The 22697-nt window shown below is 37.7% G+C and overlaps 1 protein-coding gene across 1 annotated transcript in view; it reads right to left on the bottom strand.

Annotated features, from left to right (window-relative positions):
• The window catches only part of cse1l (CSE1 chromosome segregation 1-like (yeast)), a 28733-nt gene extending 6237 nt beyond the window's left edge, over nt 1-22496 (bottom strand). Inside the window, exons 1-18 of the mRNA XM_077202674.1 lie at nt 22360-22496; nt 21427-21516; nt 19120-19262; nt 18934-19035; nt 16636-16781; nt 16383-16473; nt 16162-16269; nt 15949-16041; nt 15656-15823; nt 15390-15519; nt 15195-15260; nt 14914-15116; nt 9035-9119; nt 3730-3791; nt 3504-3640; nt 3314-3417; nt 3110-3207; nt 1584-1734 (exon numbers count right to left, since the gene is read on the bottom strand). Coding sequence (XP_077058789.1) covers nt 1584-1734; nt 3110-3207; nt 3314-3417; nt 3504-3640; nt 3730-3791; nt 9035-9119; nt 14914-15116; nt 15195-15260; nt 15390-15519; nt 15656-15823; nt 15949-16041; nt 16162-16269; nt 16383-16473; nt 16636-16781; nt 18934-19035; nt 19120-19262; nt 21427-21511 — 1972 coding nt within the window. The 5' untranslated portion in view covers nt 21512-21516; nt 22360-22496. The remainder of the gene's footprint in view (nt 1-1583; nt 1735-3109; nt 3208-3313; nt 3418-3503; nt 3641-3729; nt 3792-9034; nt 9120-14913; nt 15117-15194; nt 15261-15389; nt 15520-15655; nt 15824-15948; nt 16042-16161; nt 16270-16382; nt 16474-16635; nt 16782-18933; nt 19036-19119; nt 19263-21426; nt 21517-22359) is intronic.
• Nucleotides 22497-22697: the final 201 nt, after the last annotated feature.

The following is a 22697-nucleotide window of genomic DNA, read 5'->3' as shown; positions in this document are numbered from 1 at the left end:
GCTCAATTTTATGTGAAGCGTAATTTAACCATGCAGCAAACATTTTCTAAATATCTTGAAAAATTGCTTATTTAAAAAAATCACTTAAATTAGATTTGAAACCATTTAAAGATCGTATTAATCGGTCAAAATTCGTACAAAACTGATAATTGTTTCTTGAGCATCAAAACAGTATATTAGAATGATTTCTGAAAGATCATGTGACACTGAAGACTGGATAATGGTCCTGACTAAAATATATTCCAAATGAAAAGTTTTTTAAATTGTAATATTTTTAGGGCTGCAACAACTAATCGATAAAATCGATTATAATCGATTATGAAAATCGTTGTCAACGAATGTCATTATCGATTAGTTGGTCTGCTTACGTCACGGGGAGCGTTTACTGGTACGCACACACACGCAAGGTCTCTCTCCCTCAGGCGCTCTGCCGAGCGCGCGCGCTACACGGTTTGGAGCAGTCTCTGTCTCGCATGCGCGCTCTTGCTTGCGCGCTCTAGATTTCGGGAGTTTGAACTAATTCGCGGGCATCAGGGAGCCCTAATCAATATGCGGGAGACTCCCGGGACTTCCGGGATCTTGGGATGTCTGTATTTTGTCTCGAGCATCAGGTTGCGCAATCAGTTCGCTCGCAACGTAAGTGATGGATTAAAATAGCGCTACCGCAGAAATAGGTTAAATTAAAACGGTCTTTACAAAGCGAAGCACTAAATATAAAGGCAGTTAATAACAGCAGCTGTAAAATATTGTTTTTTAGTCACTGTACTCAGTGGTTTTCAGCGAATGCTTGTGCACTAATGGATAATTTCTCCTGTCCTTTACTCAAGCCTGTTAGCTTGCTGGGTAACGTTACCTCCATTCCGTTCTCTTTTTATAGCATTTGTCTACTAAGTTTTAATTGTTTTTCAAACGCGATCTACTGCGGCTCTACATTCACACAATTGTTTTCAGTCTTTCTATATTTATTTAATCAATTTATCCTTATATTATATTCTTTTATATATTATATATATAATATATATTATATTCTTTATCCTTATATTCCTTATATATAATTAATTTTAAATAAAAATTAAATGAATTATATATTTTAGATGTTTTTAGTTTGTTTTTAGTTCAGATATTCACATCTGAACAACATGTCTGTGTAAATTTGTTTTAACAAAAATTGTGTTAAAACATAATATGTTGGATATCATTTTTTTAACAATAATCATGTTTGTCAACTTGCCATCAGCAATTATCATTAAAAACAATGCAAATATTGATATTAGTAAAACTCAATGTGTGGCTTTTGCACTTTTTAAAGTACACTTTTACACATAAATACCCTGATTTACGGTTTTATTTAGTTATAATAAAAAAATATATAATTTAATTTCTATCCGATTAATCGATTAATCGAAAAAATAATCGTCCGATTAATCGATTATCAAAATAATCGTTAGTTGCAGCCCTAAATATTTTACAATATTGCTGTTTTTAACAAATAAATGCTAACCTTTGAACGGTTGTGCAAGTCACCACACAATTGTGTGAAAACAGATTTAAGAGTTTAACAACTTTATAACAGTGTAACGCACCCTGTACATCATTCTGGAGGATCTCGGTAAACACCGGAAACAGGGCCTCCTCAAAGCTGCTCACGGTGTCTGGATTTGCCTTGCAGGTGACCCTGATGGACAGGCACAGTGACTCAAACAGGTAATGGTTGAAATGTGGCTTACTGGGATTCTGTAGAGAGAAAAAAAAAATATAATAAAAGAGTCATCTTTCAACAGGGTGCCCAAATATCCCAAAAGCATTTAATGTTGTGGCTCTTTAAGTCGAGACACGGCAGGAAAAAACATTGTTTTTTTTCCCCACTGGTCAATTTAGAGATTTTGGGATATTTGTCAATAACATGTCTGAAATACACATTTAGGTCTTTCTTTTACTACACGCGTCTGTAGATTTCTCATAAATTCATCAAAAGTTGTCGTTATAAATCATCCTTCTGCTCCGCAATCGCAATCTGCACCCTGTCATCACACACACCGTTAGAAAGCTCTCTCTCTCCTGTACAATACTGCTGGATCCAAATATGGTATAAATAAATTTCCTTTTTATCAGCAACCAATCGTGAAGTAAAAGGGGGGATTTTACTCTAAATATGCACTCTCATTGGCTGATGCTAAATCTTTAACGCCCGTTTTCTCAAAATGACATTTCTCTCATACTCCAAGTCTGAAATCTCCACTTCAGTAGCACCTATATACACCAAACTTTCCAGTCTTGTACCTAGTTATATTATGAAGACATTTACAGAGGGATTTGTAAATATATTATTACTAGCCTGATTTACATAACATTTTATTCCAAAAAACATGGTGAAAATAATTTAAGGCTTATTGGCAGTATATTCTGATTTACAGGATAACAAAAGTAGATATCCATAAATCCCTCTGTAATTTTCCCCCATCTAATATGTGAACACAATGAAAAAATTTTGAACCTGGCTTTATCCAATACTCACATTTTGTTTTTTAAAATATATGCAAATTAGTGTATATTTAATTAGATACTGCCTCATTTGCATATTTAAACATTAAATTACAGAAAACTTGTAATACATTTTTTTTCATCTTATTGTAGGTAATCAATTTGGAAAGTTTTATGGTGATATCTGCTAGTTAAAAGAATTACCCCATTCACCTGTAGTGTCTTGCCTTAAAATGGAAGGGGGAAAAAAGTAGCAGTTTATTTAAATGATTAAGTTAAGTCTTAAATTTGGCAAATGAGCTCACTATATTACACGTTTTATTTAGTGAGTGGCTATTCTCTGATAATTTACATGCTTCAGAAATTCTGCTAATAAAATAGTATGCTGAAATGTATGGTAGTGTGCCATGCTGAAAGACACCCTGTGTATGAAACATTTGCATGGAGGTGTTCCGTCCTGCCTTTAGGATCAAGTCCGGCTTGGGAAATGTCCCCTTTAATGGACGGATATTTCTGTGTGTCCTGCCAGTGAATCCAATGCCATGAGTGAGACAAGGACCACATTGACTGGACACCAACCTGAATTAAAGCCCCCTTTCGTGGACAGCAGATTTATTGACTGGCTTACCTTGCTGACAAGGAGGAGCTTGTGGGTGAGCTGGCCGATGAGAGTGGGGATGTAGGGCACAATAGCGTCCTGCAAGAGGGAGAAGCTCCTCATGATGGCTGGAGGTGTGTCAAACAGAAAAGGTCAAGGAGTAAATAGGAGAATATTAAAGTAAACAAAATAAAGTTGACAAATATGGTCTGTGAAAATTAAACAGCCAATTACCTTTCATGATGTACTCGTTCTCAGATGAGCCAGGGATTGCTAAAGCTTTGAACAGATGATTAAGTAACTGCTCTGTGAACGGTGCCATTTCAGCAGGTGTGATGCTGAAAAACAGAATTAGTTCAGAACAAAAAACAATGGCACAAAATTCAGAGCATGACCACTCTTCTCATGTAGTGTATAAACTCACAGGGTGGAGTTGTTGGCTCCTCTCATGGTGAAGAGTCTCTCGAGTGCATGTGCAGCATAGGTGTGCTGAACGATGCTTTCTGCCTGCAGGTGGGACACCAAGAGAGAAACCGCCTCCAACAGCTGCTCTTTAGGGAGCTGGAGGACCAGACAGAAGACACAACATCACACACAACGAAGGACACTTGTGTAACGGAAAGCACACAATGTAATGGAAAAGTGCTTACCTGACTTCTGAAGGTCATAACATACTTGATGGCATCTGCTTTCAAAACTGGGAACTCATTCACTGAGGGGATGAAGAAGAAAACTCATTCGAAGCAATACCATCCCACTGCAGTTCCAGTATATATACAGTATACACACACCTAAAGGATTATTAGGAACACCATACTAATACTGCCAGGGCTCCAGACATTTTGCGACCAACATTTGAGTGTGTGCAACCAGTTCATTTTCCCCCACTTTTTTTTTTGTACAGTTAACCTCGGAAGGGGCGCGTCAAAGAATCCGGAATGTGTGGCAGGCCAATGAATGTGAGAAGAATAGGGAAAGGCCACTGTAAGTGGCTAATGTGTGGAGGGGGAGGGTCCTAGAGATAATGAGCGAGCGTAAATGTCTGTGGGAAGGAGGCGGAGAAAATATAACAACCATCTATGTATGTGCGTCTCAGCTAGGGATGAGTCACGATTTTCAAATATTCGATTAGTTGATTTTATTTAGGGCTGTAGTACTCGAGTCCGGGCTTGGACTCGGACTTGCCTCGGCGGTCTTGGCCACTGGTCTTGCCAAATATGCCTTTTGGTCTCGACCGAGTCCAAGTGTCTTTATGATGTTCCCAGTAAGCACATATAAAAGCCATTTATATGCGCGCCATTTATTTGCTCTGGTGTGAGCTGCGATTCCACCAGAACCAGCCAGTCATCGAGATAATTCAGCACGCGCACTCCCCGGAGTCTTAGGGGAGAAAGCGCCATGCACTTCGTAAATGTATGGGGTGCTAGGGACAGACCGAACGGCAGAACTGTTTATTGATAAGCTTGCCCCTCGAAGGCGTATCTCAAGAATGGCCTGTGATGGGGGGGGGGCTATCTGAATGTGAAAGTGTGCGTCTTTCAGATCCACAGTAAAACACTGCTATTATGAGGTATCACCATATGTCATCATTCTGTTTTCTTTAGATTAGAAGATTATATCAAGGGGAATGTCTATACTAAAAAATACTGGGTGTATTGACACTGTTTTTGCTTTTAGATCAACAAATAATAACCCAAAATGATTGTCTTGATAATGTCTTGCACAAGACTTTTTTTCCCTTTCCTGGACTCGGTCTTGTCTTGGACTCGAAGCTCTTTGGTCTTGGTCTTGTCTTGGACTCGACTAGTCCTGGTCTTGGACTCGACAAAGGTGGTCTTGACTACAGCCCTAATTTTATTATAGAATATCGAATAGGTTGTGCGATTATTGTCTATAAAAAAATCCCCATGTTTTTGGTTCTGATGCGGTGACACGTTCATGTAACCAGAGGTCGGCGATGCCAATAATGCATCTAAAAGCGGACAATCTCTCAGACAACAGAAAATGATACATATTGTCTCACACCAGAGCATGTGATGTTAGTGGAGTGGTAATATTTCCTCCAGAGCGAGAGCGCATTTCTGAAGATTACGCGCCGCTCGCTCAGAACCCCAGCAGTGACGCGCTGGTTAACATATGTGAAATAAGTAGGGCTAACCGTGCACTAGGGCTTTGACTTTTGCCCAAAAATCATATTCGAAGTTCGTTTGTTTATTAATATTCAAATATTATTAATATTGACCATTAAATGCCGCAGCGCTAGGGCTAAGGGGGCTTAAGCCCCGAATGTTTTAAGTAAAGCCCCAAATATTTTGCTACCTTGTCTTTCTCATCGAGCAAAACAATTAATCAGAAAAACAAATGTGAATAAGATTACAGCTGCCGCGATTACCTTACCTAATCATGAAAAGTGCATAGGTTATTACAGTTTTATTTATATTTTTACCTTTTCATTAAAGGTACTTGCAAAGTGCTTTTGCAGCGTTGAGCATTGTAGCCAATCACAGACATGTCTGTTGAACGCATCGGCCAATCAGATGCGTTTAAATGAGTTCCTGTGCTGAAGATGTATTTTGCGCGAGCTCACCGTCACCGAGTTCTAACACTTTTCGCAAACCTGTCATTATTATTGGTAATAAACTTCAGATGCAAATAAGAGAATCTCAGCAATGTATTTGATATTGTTGATGCAGCTCTGATGCACTCCATTATACTCTGTTTGTTTTCATGATGACTAAAAGTTCAGCGGTCTAACGTTAGCTCATCGATGTCAAAATGATTAAAGAAGCCGGGGCTTACCGTTCACAGAAGGATGTTAACATTGAACGAATACCTGGTAAAATGTAAGTAGCACCACACGTTGCTTTTCAAATTGTCAGGAGTGTAGATTTCGAACTCCTCGTCAGGAGTTGTTGTTGTAGGCGTTGGCGCGGCCATTGTTTTGATATACAAAATAGGCGCTGCGCTAAACAGGACTTACGTCACCTACAGGAGCCCAGATGACCAATAATTGCCTTGCTAATGAGCTAGTGATTCACAACTTCACCAGGCGTGAGAAAGCCTCGGAATCTGAATTGAAAACAACGTTTCCAAGCAAACACATTTACACAAAATAATGCCCATAACAGGTTCGAATATTAATGTCTGCCTAATATTCGTTCGAATATCATTATTTTTAAAAAAAAATTTATATAACTTCGAATAACGAAGTTCGGAGTCAAAGCCCTACCGTGCACGGCTGAAGTTATGTATACTATATGGTAGAGAACGCTAAACCATAATGAGCGTTTTCGTAATATATTGCCTATTCCGCATCTCAACGCATACATAAAGCTTGCCACAAAAAACCGGCAAAAGTAATGATTATGCATGAAACATTTGAATTGTTTATTAATAAACTATCTTTGCAGTCGACACTGACAGAAAACACTAAAGTTAACGATGCTGACTCGCCATCTTCACAGTGAACGCGCCTGTAGAAAGAAATGCACACTTCATACGAATTGAATTATTTTGTTTAAAAGTAGACATTTCAAGCTTTCTATAGATATACTTCTCAGGTCTTTGAGGCAAGTATCTTATACGCTGAGTTTCGGTTGATTTATGAGACACGCTCCAGTTCACGCGCTCGTGCCTCCGTGTCCGGATTATATCGTCTACTATATTTGCTGCTTATTTATTTTATCCAGACAATTTGTTGATGAAAGACTGATTAAAATGAAGATACAATTTATACTAAACGAAATTCACTTTAAAGAAAGGCTTTCTACAAAACAAAACTTAATAAATGGTCAAAATCATGTCTGACACATTCAAAATGTTTTCAGATATATTGGGCATCTTATGCTCCTATCTGACTCATCTCATGCGGTTCCCTTTTCATATAATCAACATAGATGAAATAAATAAAAAAACATTATATTATGAAACAAACATAAAACGTAGGCATATGTTTTAGATTTTAACTTATATTTAAGCGTCACACCGCTCCGCTTACATGCTCTGGTGTGTGGCCTATACATGCATGTGTGCGTGCATGTGATGGAGGGGTGCGATTTTCGAATAATATCCAGCGATCTTCGAATATTATTTTTGCTTGAAATGCCCATCCTAGTCTGAGCAATGAGCAAGTGAACTATTGACTCGTTCTTCCGACCTGCGGCTAGTGTGCCAGTACCAGTCTACTGTGTCACAGTAGGATGGTGATTCAGAGGTTTGTGTGGCGAAAAAGGCCCGAACTCACCATTTTAGGGAAGACTGGCTGCGAGAATTCAGCTTGTTTAGGTAACGTTACTGTAAGGAGACGAACTCCATGAACTGCGAATGTTGCAGTCAGTCGCTGCCCCAAAACTGCGGGGAACACGAAGTTTGCCGACAGCGCAGTATTGTTTGTAACTATGAAATGACCGAAAGGTTACTAAGCCCTTTGTTACTTAGCACTATTTTATTCTGAATGTATGGTATATTTTTTTCCTATTTGTACTGACATGACAGCGATGGTGCTGTCGGTATACCTTGTTGCATCTTCAAAAGTGCACAATAAAATGTGACACTGAATTTGAAACAGCACATTGTAATTTCTGCATCTATTATCAAAGATTTTTATTAGTCATACAGTGGAAATTAGTAGAAATGTGAATATTTGGTCAGCATGTTGATTTACTGTGCGTGCCCCTAAATTTTCTGGTTGTGCCCCTAAAATTTTCAGTTGGGGGCCACTGTGCTCCTAGTGAAAAAAGTTAGTCTGGAGACCTGACTGTGTTTGACCCCCTTTCGCCTTCAGAACTGCCTTAATTCTACGTGGCATTGATTCAACAAGGAGCTGAAAAAATTCTTTAGAAATGTTGGCCCATATTGATAGAGATTTGTGGGATGCACATCCAGGGCACGAATTTCCCTTTCCACCACATCCCAAAGATGCTCTATTGGGTTGAGATCTGGTGACTGTGGGGGCCATTTTAGTACAGTGAACTCATTGTCATGTTCAAGAAACCAATTTGAAATGATTCGAGCTTTGTGACATGGTGCATTATCCTGCTGGAAGTAGCCAGAGGATGGGTACATTGTGGCCATAAATGGATGGACATGGTCAAAAACAATGCCCAGGTAGGCCGTGGCATTTAAACGATGCCCAATTGGCACTAAGGGGCCTAAAGTGTGCCAAGAAAACATCCCCTACACTATTACACCACCACCACCAGCCTGCACAGTGGTAACAAGGCATGATGGATCCATGTTCTCATTCTTTTTACGCCAAATTCTGACTACCATCTGAATGTCTCAACAAAAATCGAGACTCATCAGACCAGGCAACATTTTTCCAGTCTTCAACTGTCCAATTTTGGTGAGCTCTCGCAAATTGTAGCCTCTTTTTCCTATTTGTAGTGGAGATGAGTGGTACCCGGTGGGGTCTTCTGCTGTTGTAGCCCATCCGCCTCAAGGTTGTGCATGTTGTGGCTTCACAAATGCTTTGCTGCATACCTCGGTTGTAACGAGTGGTTATTTCAGTCAAAGTTGCTCTTCTATCAGCTTGAATCAGTCGGCCCATTCTCCTCTGACCTCTAGCATCAACAAGGCATTTTCGCCCACAGGACTGCCGCATACTGAATGTTGTTCCCTTTTCACACCATTCTTTGTAAACCCTAGGAATGGTTGTGCGTGAAAATCCCAGTAACTGAGCAGATTGTGAAATACTCAGACCGGCCCGTCTGGCACCAACAACCATGCCACGCTCAAAATTGCTTAAATCACCTTTCTTTCCCATTCTGACATTCAATTTGCAGTTCAGGAAATTGTCTTGACCAGGACCACACCCCTAAATGCATTGAAGCAACTGCCATGTGATTGGTTGATTAGATAATTGCATTAATGAGAAATTGAACAGGTGTTCCTAAGAATCCTTTAGGTGAGTGTAACAAATAATTTGTCTGAAAGGTTAAATGAGACGTCAATTACCGTTGGGAGACTTCAGGTCTACTAGAATGTGGTTGACAAAGAATTCAGACAGGTTCACCAACTCATTGGCTTGTGTTATTCCATGCTGTAAAACAGAAGTGAAAGTTTGTAAGATTGGACCTCAGACGAACAGTTCACAAACAAAAAGAAATCAGATGCTAAATATTCTTGAAACTGGCTCCAAAAATCTGACTGCCAAGTAAATATAATTTTTACAGCTTGTTTTCTAAAAAGTCATATTAAGGTGCGAGACAACACATGTAAACCTCTTGATTCCTCCGATTTATTACGGATGCTTTGCAGCTCTTTGTGACTATTGGTCAACAGATAAATCACCATGGTTGATATATCAGTTGATATTTGCCAACTTTTAATTATCAGCATTGACTGACAAATTTTTCTCTGTGGCCTACTGTCAGTAGAGCTGCACAATTCCGGATAAATTGAGAATCACAAGAATTGCGATTCTACCACGATTCTGAAGAAAAAAAATGACAAAAAAATAACATGTACATGTCCTGACAAAATGTTCACTGCTTCAGTCGATTAAAAAAACAAAACATTAATTTGAACAAAATAAAAACAATAATTTGAATCGAGTCAATTAGGGTTGTGCCGATAGACGATAGTATCGTGTATCGACGATAGTCTGAGATTTCGCAGATGGCAGATGCCTTTGACAATATCAATATGATAATTGGCTCGTTTTACCATGAACATATTAAATTATTATTAGTTGTAGTATTATTATTAATCTAGTATTGTTATTAAATTAATATTAGGAACTACAATTAATTTGCCTTGCCTAAATTCCTAACGACATCACCACGACACGCGTGTATTAGAAGACTCCTCTAAGAAAATGTTTTTAAAACAGAATAAAAAACTAGACCTACATCCCACATCAAAATTGAATTGCAAGGTGATCCATTCACAAATAGTCAAGAGTGCTTGTTTTAACAGACACACGCATATCTTATACAGATCCAAGATGAAAACGGCATCGTTGTTCATCAGTATTTTGTTTCCATAGCACATTAACAAAAAGTTTAATGACACTAATAACTCTAAAAACAATACAATTACTAAATATTAATAATAATATCACTAAAATGATATAGGCCAGTCTTTAGTTCACGAACACAGCACAACTCTGCCATCTTTGAAAATTAAAAGCAGCTTCAAACACTTGTTTAACAAGAAATATTCTTCTAATTTTTTCACTGTCATCATATAGGTCCACAAGAGAAATATTAAGCCAGTAAATTAAGATAGTCATTGCTATACCGTTATATCCATCGTCGTCTCTGAGAGAACGCGGCGTTAATGCAGCGACAGATGCTGAAAGCTCAGTTTCTACTTTCACTTTCAGAGAATGAGTGCGTTTACATGCACGTTCTTACCCCGATTATTCTGAATAAACTGACAAAGCATGTGGTCATGTAAACGCATTAACCTGTTTTCCTTTATCGAAGTCAAGTCATGGTTAACCGATCGACTCAGCTAGATTTTTGCCCCTTATTCTGATTTCTCCCGGCATTTAAAACACCTGCGTTCTTAGGCTTATTGAAGTGCATCCAGACAGAGAGAGCACTGGTGGGATGACATATATCGCAAACTCTGACTCTTTCTTGACCTTAGAAATTATTAAAACGTGTTTTCATCTCGTGCAGAAGTACAGTCAAAATGCTGCATCTGTAACAGCATGAGAGGATCATGTGTGTCCGTAAATTTCCCGCTGACATGTTGAAATACACGAGTCAGATACAAAATGATTAGGACCTTTTTTTTACCTCACTGTACCAGGTCCGTGAAATAACCTGATCTAGCCTAGTAATAAACACTCCACCTTTGCTAGCAAAATAGAAAAATATTCTCGTATAAAATGAAGTAATAAAACAAGCAAATTAAAGAGTAAATAATCAAGTTAATAATCAAATAAGTAAGCCCCTCCCCCTCACGATAATGTATTGCCGATCTCACAGGCTGACGGTAGGACGATATGAAAATGGAGCATATCGCCCAACACTAGAGTCAATGTTTCTTTCATAAAGACTTGTTTCATTATTGGATGAATCAGCATTTGAATGAGTCTCTTGAATGAATAATTCAATGACAAACACTTTTTTTAAACAGTCTCTGTTGCAACCTCATGGCGTAAGATAACAAGATAAATGATACAATAGATACAAATGTCAAAACACTTTCAAAAAGGTGATTAGCTCTATTTTACCATATAGATATCAATGTTCATACCCAAACTATTAAACTTTTATCCCAGTACACAATTGTCCCGTTATTTTAATGTTTGTAACATTAATAATAATGTGTGGTTGAAAAGACTGTTTGTGAAGCTGCTTCACACTGTACATTTTCATGGCAGCTGCTCTCTCTGGATTAGCGGCAGCATGAACGCAGATTTGAATGTTGCAGTGCGATGATTGTAGTTTAAAAGGTTAAAAAAAGCCCCTAAAGTCTTTGGTTTAAAGCCTGTTTCACATCACAAGTGTCAGCGGAGCGTGAGCAGAACGTGTTTTCACTGCCCATTTCAATGAATGAGAGTTCACATCCGAAGCGTGACGGTCGACAATCTCAATCATTAAGATGGGCGGTAACAAAATTCGTTTTGAAAACACGCTCCGCTGACGCTTATGATGTGAAACAGCCATTGTGACAAAGTGGAAATTTAGAAATAAGATCGTGTGGGTGTTTGACAGGACTTGGGTCCTGGTACTATCAGGTACAGTACATAGCAAATTGTATCAGGGTTTCCCATACGTTCATTTATTTGTGGCGGACAGCCACAATATCATCGCTGATCACCACACATTGATTCTCGATTCTTTATATTTTTTTTACTAAGCCTATTTAAAATCGTATTTGATTGCAGAGCACCGTAGCGCGTTCGCCCAGCACTACCTCGCACTCGTCCCTCTCTCTCTCTCTCACTCACCCGTACCTCTCTCTCTCTCCCTCATGGAAAACCGCTGCACAAATCTGTCCAATACAGCGCTCTCACTGTTGGAGACCCAGCTTTAAAAAGTTATTAGCCAGCATGCAAGGAGCCTAGCTAATAAGGAGAAGTTAGTTATTGTTAGAATACAGCTGGATTTTCGAGGTTAGCACGCTGTATATAGCTGGTAGTCAATATCGATGCACGCACGCAGCATTAATCGCAATATTTTCAGATTTTACATACTTAAATCCTAATATTTGTGATTTTTACCCCAGAGTGTTATTTTTTTTTTAAAGAGAATTTATTACCTTACTAAATGTATGCATCATCTTTCATGTCAACAGGGTTCCTGCACACTTTTTAAAGTCAAATTTAAGGCTTTTTAAGACCTGAATAAAATCAAAATTAATACCGTACATTAGGGGTGTGCAATATTAAAAAAAAATCTCTATTTTTCCAACGTTTTGTTGATCATAATTAGATGATATTTTACTGATTGTGTTTTTGTACTTTGTGCCATGGCTGGTTTAGGCCTATTGTTGACAGCTGACTCAAAGATATTCATATTCTTCATATTCTATGCAGTGGTCAGTTCACAGCAGTGACAGAAATTATTATTTTAATTAAGGGGCAATATTTGCCACCTTAAATTGATTGACCTATATATGGACATTTTTTCTAAACTTCGAGTTATGCTTCACCTTACGTCAAATACTAACAATTCAAATAAAATTATACAGTAATTATACAATAAAACGTAATTATTTAACAACTATACAGTACCACTGTTACCAGTCAAATTAAACAATTCAATCAAAATCCATCTTTGCAGTGCAGAGGTGCCACAGAAGCGGCATTAATATATTTACACTCCATTTACAATTGCATAAATAAAGCTATGAGATGATTTTTTAAAATCAATATTTAAATGAAATTATTTCTAATTTTAAGGTTTTAAATAAAGGGTACTTTAAATTTAAGAGACAGACGTTATTCTGCCGCGAATGATGCGAATTGTCACGTGAACAAGCAAATCCACAAAGATATAATAATTAAAATATACATACGCTAATTAGATAGTTTTAATTCGGAACGCATTTAGATATGTCTAAGTCAGAGTGTCATCTAAAATTTAAGACCTTTCATAAAATAAGACTTAAGACTTTTTATGGCCTTATATTTCAAAAATCGAATTTAAGACTTTTTAAGGATCCATAGGAACCCTGGTCAAATTCTTACATATGATCAATAAATTCAGTTATAATAATAAGACAATATAGGCCTGTTACCCATCAAATTAAATAATCTGCACTGCAAAATTACAACTGCAATACAATTTTTTTTATGAGATTGATGTTTTAAATAAATGTTTGAATATACAAATAAAAAAAATGCAATACTTAAAGGTATAGCGGAGGATTTTCTTTTTCCAGTTGGGTAGCCTATACTATTGGTCTACCCAAGTGTCAATCATTCTGGTGATATGTTTACGTAAGGCCGTCGCACGTGCTCATCCCTATGTAGTTTTTCGCTTTCTGCACATGCACAATTTTTAGGTGTATTATGTGTGATGAGTTACAGTTTCAGCCATTCCTTTGAAAATGGCTGAGGGTCGAAAGAGAAAAAATGTATACGAAGTGTATGATAAGAAGATAAAGGCCGCAGAATATAGAAACAAGATCAGAGGGATTTTGGGTGAATATTTCACACGCTGGCGTGCGCTAAAAGCACAGGTTGGGCTTCCCACTGATGCCGCAGTCGCAAAGATTCTACTAGACAGGTAAAGTTAGTCATGCTATTTGGAGAAACCCATTTAAAATCACTGCTAGTAAAAGTTAATGTAAGCTATGATTAGCGATGCTAGCCCTGGCACAAGTCATGCACCGCGAAGACACGGTAAACATCTCAATTTGTCTAAAGTAGCCTTTTGACCAAATGGTAAACGGCATCACGCTGAAATATTCTAAAACCTTGTGTGTTCATTTTCGATAATTACAATGTGTTCACCATAGTACTTATTACGCAAATGCAACAAGCTACTTCATTGCATATCATGTCTTGAGTCCTCGGTCACTCAACACGTTTAATAGGCGTTCCCTCTAGGGAGCAAATAGAGTGTTGCGCATATGCATTTTTAAAAAATTTGGAAATTCTTCTCTAAAATTCAGAAAGATCCTCCGCTATACCTTTAGACATGAAACTAAACCGCCAATAGGTGGCGGCAAGTGACCGTCTTAATTAGTCAATCATTGAGGCATTCATACAATAGATTTGTTCAAAACGCTGAGTCATTTAGTAACAAAACACACAATGCTGTTGCTTTCCTTTGGAACTATTCTCGACGGTGAAATAGAACAAAAACAATGCGACGCTGTTACCAGAAATACACTACCCATTATCGATCGCTGTTTACATTGAATGTAATAAAATCACAATTATCCTTGCGTTACGATGCTTCCCTGGTTATTTTTTGTCACTAAAGTTAAGCTACTTGTCCGGTCGGGCAAATAAAATTATCTTACACTTGCCCTTTCAAAAAATCCACTTGTCCCAGACAAGCGTTAATGTCGAGCCCTTGAGTTCATTCATGTTTTTTTGTCGTGCTGTAAAGCGGAACAGGTGATCGGTTCACAGCGATCTGTGTGACTGTCACGCATCATTAGAGCGCCAAAAAAAAAGATCACAACAGCTCGAAAGACGTCTATGGTCTCACTCCAGTCTAATTAGCACATTCCCAATTATTAATGTAAATTGTACCATGCTTGCAACTTTTGTCAAAAACAGATATAAAACAAATATCGGTTCTATATATTGGTTATCAGGCACATAAACATGCAAATAATTGGTATTGGTAATAAAAAAAAGTCTCTATCGGTCGATCGCTAAAAACAACTTGATCAAAACACTATCTATAGCATCTCACCTTTTGTGTCTGAGCTTTAGAGGCCAGAGATGTCACCAGGTAGATAGCAGCATCTTTGTGCTTCCAGTTCACACCAGGGTTCTTGGCATACTCTGCCAGCATGGAGTTCACATAGCCAGAGAAGATGCCCGTCACCGGGCCCTCGAAAAATTTACAGAGGCCTCGCACCAAATCACAGGCTGCTCTACGCCTTGTGTCGATGTCTGAGGACAGTAGGCATCATTTACTACACACATCAAGAAAGCCAAGTGCCTGAGCAATATAGTGTAGCATCAACAGACCTGAGCCTTCAAGGTCTCTGATGATGTACTCCTCCGAGTTATCTTCAAAAGCCTCTTCATCTGCACCTATTCACATACAAATATCAATTTACAACATGTAAAAATCCTTCTGAACTATTTGTACTATATCTCATTAGCCAGTTTCTTTGTACACTACTGACATAGAAGACCTTGCCAAAACAAGTTGACACATACTTCTGAATTCCATGTTGGGAACGATGACTTTCTCACAGATACTGGTGAGAACATTCTGATCTTCAAAGAGATGTTTATAGTGTGGCCGCTCACACACTGATGCCAAAAACTGGATAGCATTGCTCACAAGCTACAACAGACACAACATGCACCATTAACAGAAATCTAACAGATCTATGAACAATAAAATGAATCTAGTGACAGACATTGTTTCAAAGTCTTGAAACATGTATAAACAATACGCATGTTAAATACAATCCACTTACCAAGTCATATTTGACCTCCTGACCTGTTGTGACCAGCAGGTTCCAGATAGCAGTGACGAAGCGAGGCAAGTAGGGCTGGAACTCTTCGTCGTATTTTTGAGCGTAAAGTGCAGCGTTATCACAGATTTGAGATTTCAACAACTCCAACAGACCAGCCTCCTCCTCATCCTACAGCAAAAGTTACATTTTGTTTTCTTAATTTTACTTATTTTAAGTCTGTATTAAAGAAATCAGATCTATGAGCACTCCTCTGCAGCTGTTGTCATATTTTATGAAAATGAACACAAACTCACGTCTGTTTGCAACAACTTGTTATCCAAGGTCAATAAGTTATGAAAATTTGTCATCCAAGTCTCCATGTTATCCTCGAAGAACTCTGGAAGATCCTGAAGAAATTGAAAAAAATATGAAAAATCGAGAAGTTACTCTCAAAAACAGAAAGAATATATAAAGGTAACAAAAAGAATATGAAAAAGGTGTCATGAGAGGAATGAGTGCAGACTTACTTGAAAGTTAAGGCTGTAGAAAAGTTTTGAAATAAGCGTTAGAGAAGAGAAGAGCACTTTCAGGGCGTTGATATCCGTTGCATGAGTTTGACACAAATCAATTGTAGCCTAAAAGGAAAAAAACAAATGACATTTAAATTTCCATATCACATATGTTGTAACGGTCATAGCATATACAGAATTTAGTAAATCACAGGATAACAACCGCTCATTGACTTCACCTTGAAAAGTTCAGTGAGAGGCTGTGCAAAAGTATCCAGTACTAGCTTGATCTCGGACCACAGCTCATTGGACTTAAACTCATGGCGGTATCTGAAAGATAAGAGATAGTGCACAAAATTTTGGATACATCAAACTTAAGTAAAGGTCAAGTTCAAAAAGGTTTAAAAAAGTACATAATTCACTGAAGATTAAAACACATTATGTAAAAGGACTACAACGTTGCAGTCATCCATTCCTTCGCGTCTCAAATACCTTTTAAAAAGGGAATGCGCCGTGCGAAGAATTCCGTTGATGATGTGGAAGTCTCCGCTCTGAAAACGGTTCACCATCTCAGTCAAGAGATCCGGCCATTTCTGAGGAAAGTCCTCTCGTCCGATGATGCTGATCGCATCACTCAGCTGCAGAAGGGAAAACAAGTCAAATCTACTGCTTCTTACTACGTGTGCATTTACATCAGAAGATCAATAGGGCAGTGTTTCCCAACCCAGTTCCTAGAGGCAATGGTACTCCAGGTCCACAACAATTAGGACTAGGCTTTACATTGAGTATTAATTATATTAGGGGTGGGAGATATGGCAAAAATATATCACGATTTTTTCAGGAAAAACTAAATTCACGATTCTTTTTCATGTTGGTTTTACTATTTTGCAAGTGTCTGAGCATTACAGCCAAACTAATGTCCCTATTTTAAAAACAAAGCATTAGGTAAAAAAATATAAAATAAAAAAGAATGGCAGAAATTTAGGCCAAAGTGGCAAGGATAAAAATCTTCATTATTTTCTTTTTCATTAAAAATTAAGAACAAAGATACACATTACTCATACATAACCTAATATACAAATGAAATAAGCATTGCTTTATTTTTTCAGCTACAGTAGGTGTATTTAAAAGTAGCATTGAAGAATAATTAAATGAACAAATATGAAAACACAACAGACTTCACTGTATAAATGATACATTGATTCTTATTAAAGCTACTATTAAAGTTCTCAGTCAAGAGCAGTGAGTGATTTCCTCTGTGTTTTGTTGTTTTATTAACATTAAAGGGATAGTTCTCCCAAAAAATAAAATTGTTATTTACTCCAAGTGGTTTTAATCCCTATAAGTTTTTTTCTTCTGTTGAAAATAAATGTTATTTGGAACAATGTGGGTAACCAAACAGTTGATGTACCCCAGTGACTTCCATAGTATATGTTTTTCAAAAAATCCGGATATCGCACACCCCTACATTAGATGCACAGTATTTTTTATAGTCAGCAAAGATAACACGATAATATCATTTAGGGGTTAAGAGATGACATTTTTGATCGTGGATGATTAAATATATATATCTTATTTTTTTATAAGAATTCCCAAACCTAAAATCAGCCAGCTTTTATTTTGGCAGGTTGCCAGGAAGTACTTTAGTGGCGGTTTTCAGCACTGCCGTGTGAGGCGAGTCAGTGAATGTCACAGTTTCGCGTTTTGCTCTGAAATTGGCAGATTTATGCATTCAGTTCAAATGGAAATCTTATACTGTATTACAGTGTCGATCTAAAACTGTTTTTTCATTAACAGCTGTCAAACATGTTGGTACACAAATTAGCGGTCTGAACTTATTTACCCAGCGCATTTTTTATTTTGGTCACATGTGCATTACTTATGTACACCCCTGCATATAGTTCATCATAACATCGTAATATACATCATAATCCACCCTCTATATCTACCCTATTTTTCATAACAACAGAAAAATATAGTGGGATTACCTGGCTTCTCTTGAGAGTCCCCAGCATAGTTAATGCTATAAAGTCAGCACGTTTGATGTGATTGGTAACAAGGTAGTTTGCAACCGTGTTTTTGAGACTGTATTTTTTTCACTGGAGTTTTAAGGAGAAAATACTCCGCAATGGTGTTGACTTATGCATTTGCACATAGTTTGTCTTAATGCACATTAAAAGCACCACACTTTAAGAGGCTCATGGATTTATGCTGGTATTTTAGTTAGAAAAGATAGAAATTTATAGAAAGTACAGTTAGAACCAACTACATATTTGTATTGACAATTGTAAATTGATTATTTTATGATTGTTGATATTTGTGTTTTGAAAAGGTTTTGATTGATGTTTTGGCTCCTATTTTCTACATTAAAAAAATTATTTTTTTATTCATGCTAGTTAAATTCATGTCAGGCTACCAAAATCTGAAGAGTGCCTGCCGAATGGCTATCATGGATTTAGAAATTTTGTGAGCCCTGCAGAATGAGGGGAATCCTGGTTATTCAGAAACAGTTGTTAAAAGGGTAAACTAAAATAAGTATCTTGAAATTTTTATTTTAGTTGTTGCAGATTATTTTGAGTCGCAATCTGGAGAACCCCTTGAAGTTTGCCCTGGTCCCCTGGTTGAGAACCACTGCTCTAGAGGCTACAACATGGTTTATTAAATACCCAGTAATGTGGATTTTACAGCTGCAGCATCTATTCCAGGTAACAGAAGAATAACTGCAGAAGTATGTAGGTAAAGCAACTTTATTCTAACCACTGCTTCTCATAGGTTTTCTGAAATGGGTACCTGTTTTTGTATTTGCTCTGGGCTGGTCAGCATCAAATTTACAATGTTGGCTTTGATAGCAGTTCGATCAGGATCAGAGATTTTGTTTGGTTCATCCTCAACCTGAAGAGAACATTCACAAATCCACATTGAACATCCACCTATCACACATCAGACTGCTTTAGTAATATTAACCAGGATACTCACTACGCGCCAGTTCCTCTTAATGTAGTTCTTGAAGGTGACGGCCGAACACACACGGATGACATCTTCTTGGGACTTCTCTAGTACTGTGAGCAGTAAAATGGGGTAGTTCTGGTTTCCCTCCACTGATTCAAGAAATTTCTCAGCTAAAGATGGAGAAGCCAACAAAACATGATCAATTCCTTCACCTGGTAAACCACCTCTTCATCTACATGCTGGGCTCGACATTAACGCTTGTCCGCTTGTCCGGGACAAGTGGATTTTTTGAAGGGACAAGTAAAAGAGAATTTTACTTGCCTGACCGGACAAGTAGCCTGATTAGAACATCAAAAACAAAAATAAACGAATAACTAGGGAATCACTAAACCGAGAGAATGATTCTGATTTTATTACAATTATTGCAAGTTGCGATCGATTGTGGATAATAAATGTATTACTGACGACGGTAAGGTTGCCCTGTTGACGCTCGCGCAGCCTCTCGAGGAGAAATCAACACAAATGAGCGCAGCACACGCACACACTCAGTTAACAACATAACTTACTGCCTATAAAAAATCTAAATGTGGAGTTTTTATATTTTTAACATATGTTTAGCAACCTGAATTATTTTCCTGAATACCATCACGATTGAAAATGTGACATTGATTTCCTACAACAGTTCAATAAACAGTTAAAATTAGGTCACTTACATTTTAGGTGCAATATTGCCTGTTTTTGTTCCGTTTCAGCAGCGAAAATAGTTCCAAACAAAAATCACAGCAGAACCATGGCGCATCTCACAGGAACACTCAACCTGTTTCATTACTTAATGATTCAGCATTTTGAACGAATCGGTTGAGTCAAAGATTCAATGACCCATTCATAAACATTTGTCTCATTCTGAATGAATCAGCCGTTTGAACGAATCGCTTGATTGAATGAATCAATGACTCACTCATTAAGACGGTCGCCTGCCAACATCTACTGGCGGTTAAGTGTTATGTTTAAAAGTAGTATCATCATTTGCAAGGTATCTTATTTGTATAATATTATTATTATTCTAAATAATTGAATTTATTGATCAAATTTAGGAATTCAAAATGAAAGATGAAGCATACATTTAATAAGATTGGGGGAGGGGATACCCTTTAAAGGGTAACTAAACCCCTGGTCAGAGCCTGACTCCACCCACTGGCAATATTTGAAAAATGCTGGAAAAGTGGGCAGAGCCCAGGAGAGGGGGGCGTGCACCTGAGACGCATCTGTCTGTATGGAACTTGCCTACCTCACCAACAACCCCTTACGTCACCAAACACCCAAACATCCCAAACCATCCAATAGGAAAATTCAACTGCAGTAGCCACCGTTCAACCCGAAGAGGGCAGCACTCAGACGTTTTTACACCATATATTGTAGAATTAAAACACTATACACAAATGTCAAAAAAGTTACTTGAATCAATGAACAGTACTAATAAAGCCCCATTCTTACAGATCATTAACTAAAAAAAGTTGGTTTAGAGTTTAGTTACCCTTTAAAGGTGCAGATATAACAATATGCCGATTTAAATATCAAAGCTGATTGAACACTGATGAGAATATTGCTTCAGAATAAATTAACACACACAAGCAACTTTTTTACTCGGACAAGCAAATGAAAAGGCTTAATGTCGAGCCCTGTACATGCATCACAAATCAGGACTATGCTCGGGACAACTGACAATTGTCACTGACTGCCTCGTCACGAAAGCTTATTATCTGCAAAATTGTGTCAAAATGGCATCCTGGCAAGTATTCACGTACACCCACAACTGTATGCATGCCAGGATTTTAGATCTGGGCATTAGGACGTCAATCAGCTTTAATAAGGATCCATTTATATTGTATACAGTGAAAACTATGCAATGTTATTTTATATTTCACCATTTACTGTACCTGAGCACTATACCACCTGAAGACCTAACAAACTATATTTTTGTTCTATTGCTTCTAATTTGTTTCTTTGCTCTTCATTATTACTGACTTTTAACTTGTCTTTAGTAATGTTTGAACTTTATATTAGGCTAATATTAACCTATCTACTGGAACTGAGAAATTTCCCAGGGATCTTAAAATATGGTGTCATAACCATATATATTAAATACAGGGTTAAATGGGTCAATGATACAAAACAACAACTTTTTTTGTGGCAGGGCAAGTAAAAAAAAAACCTGATGCATTGGCCCAGTAGAAAAAAATCCTTAGCGTTGAGCCCTGCAAACATGCGTTCTCATGGTCAAATCCAAAGTAAAGTCAATAAATATTTTTAAATATTCTGAAATGTGAATGTTACCTGGCCGTCTCACAGCTGGGTCAGGGCTTAGTGTTTTCTGCAGATACTCAGTCAGGGTTTGGAGATTTGCATCATTGAGCTCCATGATTGCTACAGAAATAAAAACATCTATGAGAACTGATGCAGTAGAGATAATCTTTAATAACTCAAAATAAACCCTCCAAAATTATAGAACACATTCAAACACATCAAGGCCTTTCCGTAAAAACTAACTCAATCACTATAACACTTGTGTCATTCTGAGAACAGAACACTGCTGATGATGAAGTAAACGGATGTATTTGAACGCATCTGACAAATTAAAGACCTGCATTAAAAGTATATTTTGACGTAAGGCTTACTCTTAAACGTTTCTTTTGCATATCCCGTACCTTGATATTTAAAACTGTTGGTAAAACCTATAATCTTGACAGATGGCAACACACATCCATGGCCTGCTCTGACCGAAGCTCGCTATCACGGCCTGACAGGTAACGTTATCTCACCTACAATTTATGAATAAACACTAAATTATGATCTGTGTGTGAGCGACTGCTGTTTTATGGTGACCACCGTATCAGATTGGATGTATCTGAAAGAGTTTAAAGACAGAAACTCGGGCCATGATTCACGTGCTAAAGCTGTTAGCATACTAAAATGCTAGCTAGTCATCCTAATAGTCAAAGTAAAAAGCGTTTCAGCATTTTCTATTTAACATGCAAAACGCTGAAGAAACCGTTAAACGGGGTTCATTTAGTAAAAGAAAGGCGGAAAACTGTGGTTAGTTTTTAAAGATGTGATTAGTTCACGAGCTAACTCTCGAGCTCACTTTAACAGCGCGCGCTTCGCGCGTCAAAATTCAAAAAAGATAATTCAATATCTCACTATGTAATAACGCCTAGAAGATAATAGAGAGTGGATTTATTAATAATGAGAAGGTTTAAAGTCTCTCACCGTTAGCTGTAGGTTGCAGTGCTGTGCTAATCACCGGCGAGAAGTTTCAAACGTCTCACACAAGTGCGCGGTCACGACTCCGCGCATGCGCACTAATGAGACACATAAACGGGCGCACGTGGGGGCGCATGTATATATCATGTATCACGTGTGTGTTGCATGAATTTGATGCTAGGAAATGTTAATTGTAACGGCCTCATTTTAGAAAGAAAAAAATATTGTAAAATTATATTTTGCATAAAAATAAGTTTATTTTAAAGCAAGTATGTAGTTAAGCATATTCCCCCCAGTTTTCGTAGACTGGGAGACTATACAGTATTAAAACTTGGATTTGAGCA

Source organism: Siphateles boraxobius, unplaced genomic scaffold (assembly GCF_051911475.1).
Source record: "Siphateles boraxobius isolate OS27281-9 unplaced genomic scaffold, OSU_SipBor_1 5, whole genome shotgun sequence".
NCBI classification, from domain to species: Eukaryota; Metazoa; Chordata; class Actinopteri; order Cypriniformes; family Leuciscidae; genus Siphateles; species Siphateles boraxobius.
Note: the sequence above shows the minus strand (reverse complement) of the source record. Positions and strands in the feature narration are given on the sequence as shown.